The sequence below is a fragment of the Diachasma alloeum genome, unplaced genomic scaffold (assembly GCF_001412515.2).
Source record: "Diachasma alloeum isolate Michigan unplaced genomic scaffold, Dall2.0 Dall_scaffold_00194, whole genome shotgun sequence".
Lineage (NCBI taxonomy): Eukaryota > Metazoa > Arthropoda > Insecta > Hymenoptera > Braconidae > Diachasma > Diachasma alloeum.
Genome location: NW_021680359.1, coordinates 1790530 through 1805577, shown reverse-complemented (window position 1 = coordinate 1805577; position 15048 = coordinate 1790530). Strand labels below are relative to the sequence as shown.

At 36.8% G+C, this 15048-nt stretch overlaps 1 protein-coding gene across 1 annotated transcript; it reads right to left on the bottom strand.

The window, feature by feature from the left end:
• Positions 1 to 1408: 1408 nt before the first annotated feature.
• Positions 1409 to 11397, bottom strand: LOC107048555 (peroxidasin homolog). Its single transcript, XM_015271778.2, has 3 exons — positions 11072 to 11397; positions 7405 to 7922; positions 1409 to 4740 (listed from the first exon to the last, which is right to left on the bottom strand). Exons 1-3 carry the CDS (start codon positions 11254 to 11256, stop codon positions 1571 to 1573), a joined length of 3873 nt encoding a protein of 1290 aa, XP_015127264.1. The 5' UTR covers positions 11257 to 11397; the 3' UTR covers positions 1409 to 1570.
• Positions 11398 to 15048: the final 3651 nt, after the last annotated feature.

Sequence of the window (15048 nt, the reverse complement as noted above, 5' to 3'; positions counted from 1 at the left end):
AAGATATTTGCGGAAAACGATTTAACAATGAACCGCTTTTTTCAGAAACTATTAACTCGATCGGGCTTAAATTTTGCACAGAGCTTATCCTCATTAGGACCTATAAAATTTCAGATTTTTTGGAATTACTTTAGCCACTTGATTACTCAATTTTCTAAAAATTGGCCGCCGGGAAGGTGGTGGTGGACTTGGTAACATAAAGACATGATCGCCAACTTCGTATTTTCACGTTTCAGACCATTCTACATCATTTCCAATTAAAATTAGAGAATGTGAAAATCGAAGGATTACAATGCTTCCATTTGGAAGCAAAAATGTTCTGAATTGATCGAATGGTGGTTTAAAAAATTTGTTTGGATGTTCCTTTGACCGAGTTCGAAGATAGTGATACTGCGAGACACTTTACGAGACAAAACTTTGGAGAGATGATCTCGTTCTTAATGAACACGGAAATCATTGCTCTCGTCTCAGTCTCAAAATACGCAGTATCGACTCCTTTCGTGATGACTCCGAGTCAATTTATCTCATCTCGGTCTCAAGTTTTTCGTGTTTTTTAATATAAAATCTCGGTTTTTGCCTCGGTTTTCTACATATAAAAAAGTCGAAAAACTGGAAACCGAAATGAAATAAATTGACTCGAAATCATTACGAGAAGAGTCGATATTGCGTATTTTGAGACTAAGACGAGAGCAAAGATTTCCATGTTCATTGAGACCGAGATCATTTCTCCCAAGATTTGTCTCGTGATGTCTCATGGAATGCCTCGCGGCATCACTATTCGAAGGTGAAGGCGATACCAATAATCGTTATTTTGATTTATTCGAAAATTTTCAAAAATTTTGTATTTTTTGAAAATTAGAATTCCGGGGATATTTTTGAATATCATTCTGCAAATGTGATGTTTCAAATTCATTCCAGCACGTGTCAATAAAATTTTTCTACAAACATTTTATCGAAGGATTGAGAGGAGAGATGAAACTGTAAAAAAAGGGAATCGGTTGTATACAAGAAAAGGCATAATAAGAATAATGATGCTGATAACATTCAACTAAGTTGAAAATTTAACAACATTAGGTGAATGGAAATCTTATTCAATTTAATAAAATGAAATAAACAATGAATTATACATGATAGAAGGAATTAATGTGTCAAATAACCATTCGGAAGCATATTGCTAATTTATTAGTCAAATTAACTATACTATATACAACACAAGAGCAATCCCTCTTCCTCTTGCTTTTATCGTTGACTTGAATTTCACTTACCTGCATGTCATCTACTCTTCAATCTCTTTCAATCGATTTTCAGTCCTTACAGATTATTGGAAACGGGTCTCGAAAGCGATATTATGACAATGGATGCTAGAACATTGGAAGCAGCAAAAATTTCAAAGCACACCAACCTGATCGACGGTTAACAGACTTGAATTATTCCTTAGTTAGTATATACATCGAAGATACAGCTGCGAATTATTACGGAGTGAATAAAAAGTTTATGTACAAAAAAGTATGTAAAAACCAGAATATAAAATGCACAGGTGTTTTCATAATGCAGGACATCACTATCGAAATTATTTAAAATTCGAAATTATTTGCGAGCTCAATTGGGCCTGTAATATTTTGAAACGTAGTGCCATCTCTTTGGCTTGATCTTTGAGTTTCTGCGATTCTACTTGGAGATCCTTGACTTGTCGTTCAAGATCCCTGATGTTTCGTACGTTCATGTGCTCCATATACTTCTCCGCCTCTCTCCTAAACCTTGGAATCCCATTCCCAGAGGGTACTTCACAGTTTTCACAGCAATCAGACCAGAATCGAAGATTAATTGACGGAATTTCATCACAATTGATGAAACTATTTTCCCCTTCAGGGAGTTGAAATACGTCTCTTTGAACTCTAGTGATGTTGTCCCCATTATCGCAAAGGATTCTGGCTAAACTGATCTGTTTAATCTGTTGCAGTTGTTCGGATTTGAAGGTGGACGGATTCTCATACCAAAATCTATCCCCATCGCGAGACCTGCGGAATTGTTCTAATAACAGACAGTTAAACAAAGGGCCAACTTTAGCGTTAGGTAGTTGATCCTCTAAAATTCCACCGACCCAAACATCCATATTTCCAGGATGTCCATAGAGTTCCTTCAATTTCCTTCTCACTCGGGGATTGCTGATTTCCCTTGCAAGATCCTCAAAGTCATTTGCACTTGCCATACCGCAGTACTTTCTCCACTCTAAATATCCCGGGATTCCATGCTCCCTAGCTCTCTGAATGTTCATGGCTGCTAGATCTAAAGCAACTGCATGAGCAGTTTTAAAGAGCTCTTCAGTGAGTTCGGAGTTGAGATTTTGTTCTGGTAATTTGAGTTTTGCAGCAGTAGCGAACATTCCACGAAGGAGGGGATCGACTCCACCTTCATCTACCAGTCTCCAAGGTGAGAAGAAAGCATCACGGAGGCTGAGAGGTCCTTGAGGAATGCTTCCGAATGTTTCGTTCAATCTCTCCAATCGTGGTTGGATAAGTGAATGTCCGAATCGTAACGCCGCAGTGGCAAAAACGTTTGAAATCCTAGGATCCAAATCGGGGTCATAACCAGAGTAGGCTCCAATCAACTCCTCAAGACTTTTTCCAAAAACTTTAGGCATCCATTGCTGATAAGTAATGTGCTGCATCTCAGCTCCAACAATTTTTCTGGCTTCCTGGTACAACTTTTCCCCGGACCAATGGGGATTAAACTCTCCTAAACTTCTGGCAATACGATTATGCTCCCTCAACCAAATAGTATGCATTGCGAGCAATCCCACCTGTTCATTAGCTCGAAAGTCTCCAGTAACAAAACAGTTGATAGAGCTTTCTTGAGGATTCCTTCGACAATCCACAAATTGTCCCGACATATAGGGCAACATTGCTTTTCTTCCCGGCAATGCAGCGCCTTCTCTTAACAATCCCCGATCACTCTGAAGTTCCCGAAGATCTCTGGCTAGATCATCATCGTATCCGTAGACCTGAGAAGCATCTATATAGCTCGTCAATTGATTCATCTGTTCTCTTGGGCTCATCCCATGTCCCCAAAGAATACTCGTCATTCCAGATCCACAAACTGCACTGGATCTGACAAAGTCAATGCAACGTCTATTGGTGATTCTAGGATCTCCAGGAGGTACTTCCATTGGGAAACATGGAGCTGCATTTTCACAGGATTTTTTGCAGTCAATTCCATCCCAGGACTCGCTGGAGACCGCAGGAAGAGCATGGTCAAGGTCATGATCTAAAAATTGACCCCACTGCATTAACATGTGTGTTAATTTATCGTCTGAAGTGATCTTATTAGTTGAAATAATCTTTGTCGATATTAATCTTGCAGCAGGCTTTGTGAATCCGAAGTATAGTCTCGTTTTATCCCACCCAATTGGCTGAGAGAACCCATTTTCATAAATCGGTTGAAGAATCCTCCGGAATCCTGTGTAAGATGATCCCCAGGTTGTGTGTTTCAAATTATTGCAGGTGCCATCGATTGTTCTGTATTTACTATGAAAACACAAATTGTTACATTTTGGTTTCTGTCGGTGTCCAGTGCAATCCGCGAGCTTCTCAATCTCCCGGACTTGATCATGCGTCAAAATGTCGGTATAATTGAAGGGTCCTGAAACATTAGCCTTCATACCTTGATTAACAAACTTTCGAATATTGACTAGAGTTCTTTCGAAAATTTCTGCAGGTCTGGCATTAGCCCTGGCGACTTTGTTGGGAAACCTGGCGATTCTGAAAGGGTCAGAATGACCTGTAGGAGGTGCACCATCGATTCCAAACAGCCTTGCTAATGTCTGATTTACGGCCCTATCAATACTATCTGTTGCGTCTTGAAAAGCTCGATGAACGATGCTGTTTGAGGTAACTAAAGCTTGTTTAACTTTTAAGAGACTTTGAGCAGTTGCTCGACCGTAATCATTGGCAGCTGTGCATTCGTATCTCCCAGAGTCACTCAAGGTGATGTTTTGGATGTATAAACTCCCTCCACGCGAGATTCTGTACCTGGGGATGGGTTCCAAAGCACTTCCATCTTTCTTCCAGTGGATTATGGGTTTCGGTTCACCTTCTGAGCGACAGGGGAGTTCAACGGTGGCTCCCAACTCTGTTTCCATGTTCTCTGGAGGCTCGTAAGTGAATCTGGGAGGGCTGGCATTCTCGGAGACAACTTTCAGATCTGCGCTAACCTCTGCGAATCCGTTGATGTTTCTTCCTTGGCAGACGTATCGAGCAGAGTCGCCAGTGGTTGTGGAGATAATTCGTAAGGTCATACCTTCGTCTTCTAGGAACATCCTGTCGTCTCCTCGGATCCGTTGGCCATTTCTCCACCATTCGATCCGCGGGGAGGGACGAGCCTCTGCTTTACAAGTGAATATAATGTCCTCACCTGCAGTGACCGACTGGGAGTTGGGAATTTCCGTAAAACGAATAGAGGGAGTCGCGGTTATGACCGCGCGGGCCTTTCGCGATGCTATTGAACCCATTTTGCTCTCAGCAATGCACTCGTACTCTCCAACATCGTTCTCAGAAATGTCCGAAATAACCAGAGTACCGTCCTCTTTTATGATGTAGCGCGAGCCATCTGGATTTACTTCGTCGGAATTTCGCATCCACTTTATTTTCGGTTTTGGATCGCCAACTACTTTACAGCTGAAGGAAGCTGTTTCGCCAATTGCCAAGTGGATGTCTTCTGGGCCTTTCATTATCTTTGGAACATCTAAAAAGAGCATAGAATAAAGATCCGTGAAGTGGTACAATGAGTGAGATAAGGGTGGGATGAAGAAAAGTGAAAATCGATAGACCTGAAAAAATGTTTAGGACAATACTTTGAAAGTACCAATTTTGGCACTATGCTTATAACAAAGGGGTCAACATGCTTCCATAAGTTTACTCATATCCTATATTAATTTCTGACATTTTAAGACAAAATTGCAAATGACTAAATGAGTCGAGTTAATCGTATTCAGGGGAAACACCATTTAAAAAATTTTTAGAATACAGAAGAAAAAAATTTTTAATTGTCAAAATAATTTGTTGCAGTAATTTTGACGAAATAAAGTAAACGAATAGTTTTTTATGCTCGGGCTGTTATGAGGTTTACTCTCAAATTAATAATTCACTTACTGAAAGACTTTAAAGATGAAAATAAAAATAGAGGGCAATGAAAACAAAAATAAACGGACTCTAATGGCCAAGGGAAAAATTGAGGTAGATTTCTTATTCAGACAAATAATGCATATATCGAAAATTTTGAGCCTCATATAACCTCATGCTAACGCCTATATTGGTACGTATTTTCTATTTTATTCCTGATTAATCAACTCGGATTGGTGGGCTAAAATTTTCATCATTTTTTAGAGTGAAGATAAATCTATCTATGAATTGAAAAAAAATGAAAAATTATAAATTTTTCGAATGCTTGCAATTGTGGATGAATATTCTTAAGGATATCCAAGTACTTTGTCTATTTTTGCTTCCGAATGGAAGCATTGCAATCCTTCGATTTTCACATTCTCTAATTTCAATTGGAAATTATGTAGAATGGTCTGAAACGTAAAAATACGAAGTTTGGTGACCATGTCTGTATATGACCTCGGGTCATATACAGACATCCCGGGGGTCAATTTTCAGAAAATTGAGTAATTAAGTGGCTAAAGTAATTCCAAAGAATCTGATATTCCATCAGATTATAGGTCCTAATGAGGATTAACTCTGTGTAAAATTTCAGTCCGATCGATCTGATAGTTTTGGAGAAAAAGCCATTCGTTTTAAATCGTTCCGCAAATATTTTAAAAACAAATGGACCGATTTTGACTTTTTTGTTTTCAAAATATAGCTTGCACAAAAATCGAGATATCATCTTGAAATTTGGACAGAAAGTATGTATACCCGCTCATAAGTATAAGTATTCGAGACATTGGAATTTTGATAGCACCCATGAAGGTGACAGTAACCATCTGAAATTTTTGCTGCTAGTTAGTGTTGTGAAGCTATAAACTTTTGTAATATTGCAGACCATTCGGAAGCCCCCCAGCAATGTATTCATGGCGAAAAAAAATAAGACATCACTCAGTGACATGCTAACAGTCACATGGCGCGCTGTCATACGCTCGCTGCCCCCTGCTTGTTTCTCCAGTGAAATACTTTTCTACTGTTTTCGCCCAACATCAGAGCTTTCGTTTGAGTCCTAATTCACCCTAAATTTCCGGAAATTTTACAATAATTTTGTTATGTAAACTTTGCAGCCCTGAATTTGAATCTCGATATTGAACCGTTAGAAAACATTTTAAAGAGATACGTCGGTGAAATTTAAACGTTCACTGGGCTTTGGGACCCATTTAACAGTTTATGATATATAACGGAATAGGGGAATAACTAGGTAAAATCGCGGACCCGATCGTTTTTGTCCCGTCTAACCACGAAAAACGTCATTTTTTCCTGTTTTTACCTTCAAAATGCTCCTTGCGCCGTAGTTTGCATACGATTTTAGTTTTTTTTTAAATGTTCGTTACATTGCAAACAATAACGTTAAGCATCCATTTGGCTTTATTCGCAATAGATCATGAATAAATGAATTTTGAATTTCATAAGTTTTATTCCACTGTAGAGTCGCAAAAAATTTATGAAATTCAAAATTTCATTTCATATTTATTCAAGATCTACTGCGAATAAAGTAAAACGGATGCTTAACTTTATTCGTTGGAATGTAACGAACATTAAAAAAAAAGCTAAAATCGTATGAAAAACAGGAAAAAAATGAAGTTTTTCATGGTTATATGGGGCAAAATCAATCGGGTTTGCGATTTTCTTCTATTATTTCCATATTGGGTCCCAAGGACCAGTAAAGAATTTTAAATTTCACCGACGAAACCCCTTAAAAATCTGAAAAAAATGAAGAAGTTTACTTTTGGAGGAAGACTAATGGAATAATAAAAAAATTTCAATTTTAAAAAATTCCGAGCATTTTCTTGAAATAATTTATAAATAATCAAGTTTTCACCATAAATATCATTTGTTCGGAATCGAAACAAATTTATTTACTATATTCAGAATTTTACTAGAAATCGATTTCATGCCTAAGAAAATAAGGTTTCCGAAAGTTTAAACAATTTAAATTATTTATTTATAAATAACGAATGTTGAAAAAGATAATAACTCAGGGTAACATGTAATTTGAATGACGCTCAATATTCGTGATTTTTTTCAAAATTTTCTCACGTAATTTAATTGACAAATTGCATGATTGAATCAGTCATCGTGTAGTAAACTGTGAAAGATACTTGGATATCCTAAAAAAAAATATAATTTTTGAACTTTAATTAACCCAGCGAGTCTATTGTTGTTGATTAATTGATATTCTATATAAAAAGATCGAACATACGGCAATGGAAATCCTCAGTGGACATAGAGGTGAGTGATCGACCTTCCATCTCCACTGGAGCTTGACAGACCGCAGTCGTCTCCGATGGCCCTTCGCGAAGTCTTTCAACAAGCCAAAGAAGATCGCAATCACATACCAGCGCATTGCTATCCAACCTTAGACGTGTCATTGGCCCAACATTTTCAAAGGCATCCGCTGGTATTCTGTGGAGTCTGTTATTTTGCAAAAATAGTCTCTCCAACTTCGGTAGATCGCTGAACGTTCTCGGTTCGATCTCCGTCAGACGATTCTCGTGGAGATAGAGTTGTCTCAAGTTTGGCAAGTGCGCAAATGCTCCAACTGCCACCGAAGTTATTCGATTCTTGTACAAGTATAGAATAGTCAAGTTCGAGAGGCCAACGAATGCATTCGCCTTCAAATGCCGTACTTTATTATCATTCAACAGAATTGTATCAAGATTTTTCAGTCCATGGAATGTACCAGGTGGAATATCAACGATATCGTTGAATCTCAGATCTCTGTAAAGACATTATTAGTTTTATAATGAGACAATTTTTCTCCATAATCACTGCATGAGCAATTCAATAATTTTGATCCGATGTGACGTGATTCATGATTGAGAAAATTACGAACCTCCATAGCAAGGAAGATGAGACATAAATAATTTACTAAAATAGTCTGGGGAAATGTAAACTCAAGTGAGAGGGTGCGAATGACCAGAGCCATGCCATTGGATGTTATTGGACTTTTCAAATTCCGCGTGAGGTTTCAAATTACGGTGAACAAACCTGGATTTTCAAAATTATTGAGTACGACAAGGGATTGACAGGCAGCTCGATTAAATACGAAAACGTATTTTTTTCACAATTTAACTGGTCACTGGCAATTTAATAACTGGTCTAATTTTTTAAAGATTTCTTTCCTGGTCTAAATTTCATCCATTAGAATTTCACTATTCGACGTCACGCGGTACAACCTACATGTGGAATTCAACTGATGATTTTTTCGAACATTTTGTGTATTACTTAGGGCAATGTGGAGCGTTTGTTATCCACTCCAAATCGGAAGTATAGGATCTTTGTACATATAAACGAACACGTTTTTTTTAGAAATTTTTTTTTAGGACCTTTCGGGATGTACCTCGTATTTTTCCAGCCTTTCCCATATTATATGCGAAGAATTATGAGAAACGGCATTTAAAAGTCTACGTAATAGGCGAAAATTAATAATTTGGGATGTTTTTGATTTCGAGTATACATTGGAAACTGATTTTTTTTCATTGAATATAAAAAAAATACCTCAATAATCGCCCGTTTTTTAATACATATAGGAGAGAGTGGGGCAAAAAATGAAACAGTCAAAAATACGACTTTTTGAGACAGTTCAAGTAAAAACAAATTTTTTCATCAACTATTTTTTTTATATTAATTTTCATTTAAGGTAAATAACCCTACGCTCGTCTAGCTAAGGTGAACACATCATTAGTCCAATATTTCTATCGAAATGAGTGTGAAGATACGATGATTTAAATTACATATCAGAGGGTAAAACCTTCAGAATTGGAATTTATTTATATTAATTATGAAAATTACTATTTTTTTGATAAATAATCGTCCATGAATGTGAAAAGTCCCATGTCCCTACGCTCGTTCATTTGTCCCCATGCTCGTTTGACGCATGTCCCCATCCTCGTCTCGTGATTTGAGTGATATGGAAAGGTTATATCCGAACTAATTACATCGTGAGTATCCAATTTTGTGATAAAACAACATTAAAGAATATCTCGATGCACAAAATTATATTGCCATTGGACAGTCCAACCTTTTAAATGATTTTTTCATCCGTTTAGTCCGTTACCAGTTGACAGTTGGGTGCAAAACGAGCGTAGGATCAATGCCATTTTCATTGTACCTATTCTTTTAATTTGCAATATTTCAGTGAAATATTCGGATATTACTATAATTTATGCATTTTTATTAAATTTTCAACTATTCGAAACCTTAGCCAAGGGATTTTTAATTCCATTTTACTAGCGTAACGGAGATATCAACGTTTTAAAATTGTGAGTTTCTTAACTTGTGGCTTAAGAATTAACTCTGTCATAGCACGAGTTGATGTGAATGTGATTTTTTTCTCTTATTATTCAATAAATCACTCTGCATTGGTGTCTATAACTTTTCTTATTGACTAAAATAATAACTCCAATCGTACTTCACTCTGAATAAACTCTTGGGACTATCAAAATGATTGAAATGTCCATGGCTGGCAGGATTTGAACGAGCGTAGAGACAAATACGGGCATAGGTACATTTACCTTATTAATTTTTTTTTATTCTTGGCAGTACTGATGAGAATAATAATTTTGCATTCAGTAGAATGAAAAATTATTGAGAAGTTTTGACAGGAGAAGATTTTATCAATGGATTAATTGAAAAGAAAATGAAACAACAAAATCCAAAGTCCCGAGGAAGGCCCAGGGGGAGACCCAGATTGGGAAAAAGGAAAATATGATACTGAATTCCAATCGGACGAAAAAAAAGTGTAATCGGCCTAATCTAATCAACTGAATTGTAATCAATAGAATTATAAGACGAATAGAACATTATTATTCTCATCAGTACTCCCAATAATAAAAAAAGTTGATAAACAAAGGTTGATCCAAAAAAATTTTTGTTTGCTTGAATTGCGTCAAATAATTGTTTTTTGGCTGCTTCAGTTTGTCCTTCCCTCCCCTAGCTCCATTATTTATCAGTGAAAACAAAATGTTTAAAAAAAAACATCGACATGATGCAAAATAAAATTTGGATTATACTATGTAGTTATGAACATAAAAAAAAAATTTCTCCTATATTTCAGTAGGAAAATTGAAAACGTGTAAATATCCAAATCTGTAGTATTGTGGACAACAGTGGACGAAACTGTTGTTTTGTTGTCGCGCAGAACTATTTTAGAGTCAGGAGAAAATATGACGAAAAATTCTGGGTTGAAAATGTTCAGAATGTAAAAAAGGGGTCTCTCGATATTTTGTTCTGAAACTACTTGCTCCTGAGATTAATGAGGAAACAATAAAAAAGAATTCCGTTCGTTGTGAACCTTTCAAAACTGAATAATAATATTTCATTGGTTGTATGATAACAATTGAATTGATTCCAGGCTTTTTCCTGTTAGGAGGACGATAAAATGTTCATAGAGCATTTTGACGAGGATTCACTGCACACTACTTACGGAAAATTATAGTGGGCGATCGGGTTAGTGCAGAACCGTGTCAAAAGATAAATGTTGGGGGTCGGGTCATAGTGAATGGTCCTTCCACACGGGTATTATCGTTTCTACCCAGTTTACTCAATTAATCATGGTGAAAATTTATGATTGTCATGTTTTTTACCAAAACGTTCAATGAAAATTTGATCATATGATGTCAAATAAACGTTGATCAAAATGTAAAAAATACAATAGAGCTGATTATGCTGTGCATGAGGATTTGATGTTGAATATTTTGGAATTTCAGTAGTGTTAATGCAATAAAAAAATCGCACAGATTAATTTGCAAATGTCTCAAAAACTATTAAAGCAAGGAAGTCCTTTGACATTCTCTTCCAGTACGACCTTTTCGATTTGATCGCGATATAATTCGATAATTATAAAATGAATTCAACATTTTACTTACAAAATTGTAGAGTTCCCTGACACTCTCGGTACTCTGGTGATACCCTGGAACATGCATCGTACAGCAGTTTGATAACACCAGCACTTTCTGGGGCAGTCTTTAGAGATATTATCTGGTCTCCCTTGAGGTGAAGACAATACAGGAACCAAAGCCGCCAACAGGAGTAATCCACTAGAGATCCTCATATTCAATGAATTCCACCCGACATCCAACTTTTTTCTCCTATTGTAAACCTCTCAGAACTCAAATAGTTTAGTCTTAAATTTTTGATGATCTCAGCGAGTCAAGTTCAAGCGGAGCGCGGGTGCACGAGCAACTGGCCAACGGTTCCTTCAGCGACTGAGCCAATGTATTCTCAGTGGAACGGTATGAGTGCGTTCAGCTTCCACAAGTGAGACAGAATCAAATAAAAGGGGACGCCAACATTGGAAGCGGGATAGGAGTGGTGTTGAGAGAATGAGAGCCAAAGAAGAACTTACGCTCTCATGCTTGGAACAGGAGAGAGAGAGAAAAGTATGTCATGGTATAGTGAATCAAAATGAAAGACTGTGTGTGTTTGCTGGACTATTTGAATCCTGATCAACAACAAAAACGCTTGAAAAAAAATGTATATCCAATTTGCCTCCACATAATGACACTAATCCACTCGTTGTTGCATTTCCTACTTCACGCTCTCATCCATTCTCGGTAGAAAGCCCAGCAAAAATCGCCGGAGGAGATCCTGATGGAGAATGCGCGCCTTCGAGTCGCGTTCTTGTCTCTTTATCCTTATTTTCTTTATACAGAGTTTATCCTCTTCGTTTTCTTTTCGCCTCTGGCGACTAGTTAAGCATCTTTATACATTTTAATAAATCTAGTAATTACTCTAGTTACATCTCCAAGATGTCTTGTAAGATATTAAATAATTACTTGGAGATGAGTCGAAAATGTCTTGGAAGCCAGCTGATTTAGCAAAAGTTTTGAACATGTTTTGTCCAAGTTCATGACAATTTCTATGACGATGTTTACCAAATAGTCTCAAATTCCGTTTATTTTGAACTAATTCCCTCTGCAGACTTCTTACCATTCCACCATTTGAAATAAAATAATATTTTGTGCTTGATATTCTAGTCCGATCTAAGAGAATGAAATGACTCCACGTGAATATGTTGAGTCTGGTAATTCGATCAATTAAAAAAACATAAAAGTGAATGAACATAAAAAGAATAGTTGAAAAATACTGGCGCCAGTAGGCCATAGACGAGCTGGTAATTTCAGATACAAAAGGCATTCTCACAGTTATTTATGTGTGTTAAAACATGGACACATGTGCCTGCATCAACAAAGACCCTGAATTTCGTAACCAACCTTTTTTTTCCTCTCAGGTCGTTCCAGCTGGTTCCAGGCATTGAGCACGGTTGATCAGAGGAGGATGGCGGGGGTGTGACGTCCACCTCCATCCCGGATTCGTCATTAAACATATTTGTGTACAGTCTCGACCACCCAAAGGGATTCCTTCTCGGCTTCGCAAAAGCCGAATGGTCCAAAAATAACCAATGAGTCAATGCATCTGACCTCCCTCTCTCATCTGGAGCATTGATTTAAACTTTTTTTCCGTTTCATTTTCATTGGTAATCTTTGTCAATAAATATATCGTTTTTTCCGAAGCCTCTTTACAGATAGTAGATGAAGCTTTGAGATGTGGGTAAATAAAGATGCAGATATTTCATTTTATCAATGGGCACTGTCTTACGCCATCGAGTCACAAGATTAAGAGTTAAGAGGAGGAAAAAAAAATAAAACCAATAAGAGCCTATCAAAAATAAAAGCAAATGGATAAGTCAAATAAAATACTATTAGACATTCATGTGGGTAATCAATGAGGTCCTCTATCGCTGAAAAGTATAATCATGGAGATATATTCCCGGAATGGAGTCATAGTGAACAAGACATGAGTTCAATAATTTTGTAATAATCATTTTTCTAATAATTTGAGAGCTAGTGAATGAAAGAAAAGTTGCAAGGGGTCCATGTCTAAAAAACTTTTGTTTAAAGAACTTCGTCAAAACAACTTGGTAACAAAAAAAACTTGAAGAAAACAAAATTCGAACAACCTGAACTTGAAAAAACTTTTAAAGTATAAAGAAAACTGCAAGAAAAAATTGAAAAAAAAGTCCACACGCATACATACATACAGACATCTAAAAATCGTATATTCGCACTTGTTGGACCATATTTCGTGCCCTTGACACAAAAATTTTCAAACTTAAATGTGAAGAATTACAAAGCTTCCATTCGGAAGCAAAAATGGAAAAAAACCGAACGAACCACAATGCAAAACATCGTAACTATCGTAAACGGATACCAACACTCTGAAATTCCAAACACGAACACAGATTTTACCTATATTCTTACAAAAGGCAAATTCAATTTGACAAAAGTTCACTAGTCCAATTGGAAAAGCACGTCTAAAAGACATTCAACTTAAGTTGAATTTAACCAGGTTTTTTTAACGAAGTCTTTTAGACATGCTCCGAAGGAATAATGAGGCAAAATGGACCCTTCTGAGTCTTTTTATTTTAAATGTTAATAGCTCATTCAATTTTCAATGAAAAGGGATATTTTTCTAGAAAGGACAATTAATTGTTTCCTTCTGTGATGAGCCTAGATTGACTTCTACCGATAAATTCATTCCTGAGTTATGAACGTTAGAAAAAGTGTCAAGTGTCCATTTTACCTTATCCGCCTCTATACTGAAAAAAAAATCATACGATACTTATTAGAATGGAAAAAATTGCACGTTGACAATGACTGAATCCCAGCCTAGGACCGTTATGACAAAAAATATCGTTCGTCACATGGCCGAAACCAATTTTTCTAACTCATATTCACCAGAAAATTTTCTTTGGGCCCAGTGACGAAAAATAACAAATTTTACACTGGTGCTACGTTCACCTCGTACAGAATAGTACATTAGAGTACAAGGGCACAAATTTCGTTTTCAACGAATGTGTAGTTTACAGGCCAAGCCGAAGGCGAGGTCTGTACACACATTTGTTGAAAACGAAATTTATTACCGAGTGCTCTATAATATTTTATGTCAAGTCGTGCAGAAGTCGAGTTTTGCGAAGCGCAGCGTGCGATAAACTCGACTTATTGCACGGCGCGACATAAAAGTACCTTTTCGTTTACTCGTAAACGAATAGTAAACGAAAGGTCTTCTCACTTACTCATAAACGAAAAAGGCGCAGTTCGGCCACTCGCTGAACGTAACATCACTGTCAAAAAATATTGTTCGACACATGTAAGACGGGAATTTCCACAAATGTGAAGTTGGCGGCCCGAGGCGAAGCCGAGATCGTATCGAAATATACTATTTCGGTACTAGGTCGGGACCAACTTTTCTACTGAATGAGGCAGAAAAGTTCCTCACGGCCGTATTTTGAAAGATATTTTTTTATGACGTCTGTGAGCGGTGTTTTATGGATGCGAAGCATTCATGAAACAGTGCTCCGGTTCAGTAACAAAAATGAGATAGGTAGCATTGCTTGTACAGAAAATACATATTTTTGGGAACAACTAAATTTATTGTTTGCGTCAAAAATTTGTCATCTCAAGACTCTGTGCCAATGTTCAGCGCAACATGTTTTATTTTTGGTATTTATCAACGAGGAATTTTCTCACTTCAAATTAGTTTTGAGTGAGAATATGGGTTTCTTTTTCTCAGTGTATTCTGTTATGAGTAAGAGGGCATTAAAATATTAAAGAATGTCAACAGACCTCGATAGTTAAGTACCTATATTTTTGGAGCGGAATGGAGATTAACCAAAGATAAATCCAATAATTTTATAGAAGTTATTGAAATTTTTAAAAACAAAGGGTTTACAGAAAAAGGTTGGAAACATCTTTATTATCGAGACAATTGTCCACAAATACAAATCTCTTGAGGAATTCCGCTGAGCCTCTTTTTTTCGAGGATATTTGTACAATTCATCGAT

Excerpts from the sequence above, each read along its gene's own strand:
- LOC107048555 (XM_015271778.2), bottom strand. The coding sequence starts at position 11,256 with ATGAGGATCTCTAGTGGATTACTCCTGTTGGCGGCTTTGGTTCCTGTA. Across the intron at positions 7,923-11,071 it reads TCAGGGAACTCTACAATTTT|AGATCTGAGATTCAACGATA; the intron begins GTAAGTAAAATG and ends ATGTCTTTACAG. Across the intron at positions 4,741-7,404 it reads CACTGAGGATTTCCATTGCC|ATGTTCCAAAGATAATGAAA; the intron begins GTATGTTCGATC and ends TGCTCTTTTTAG.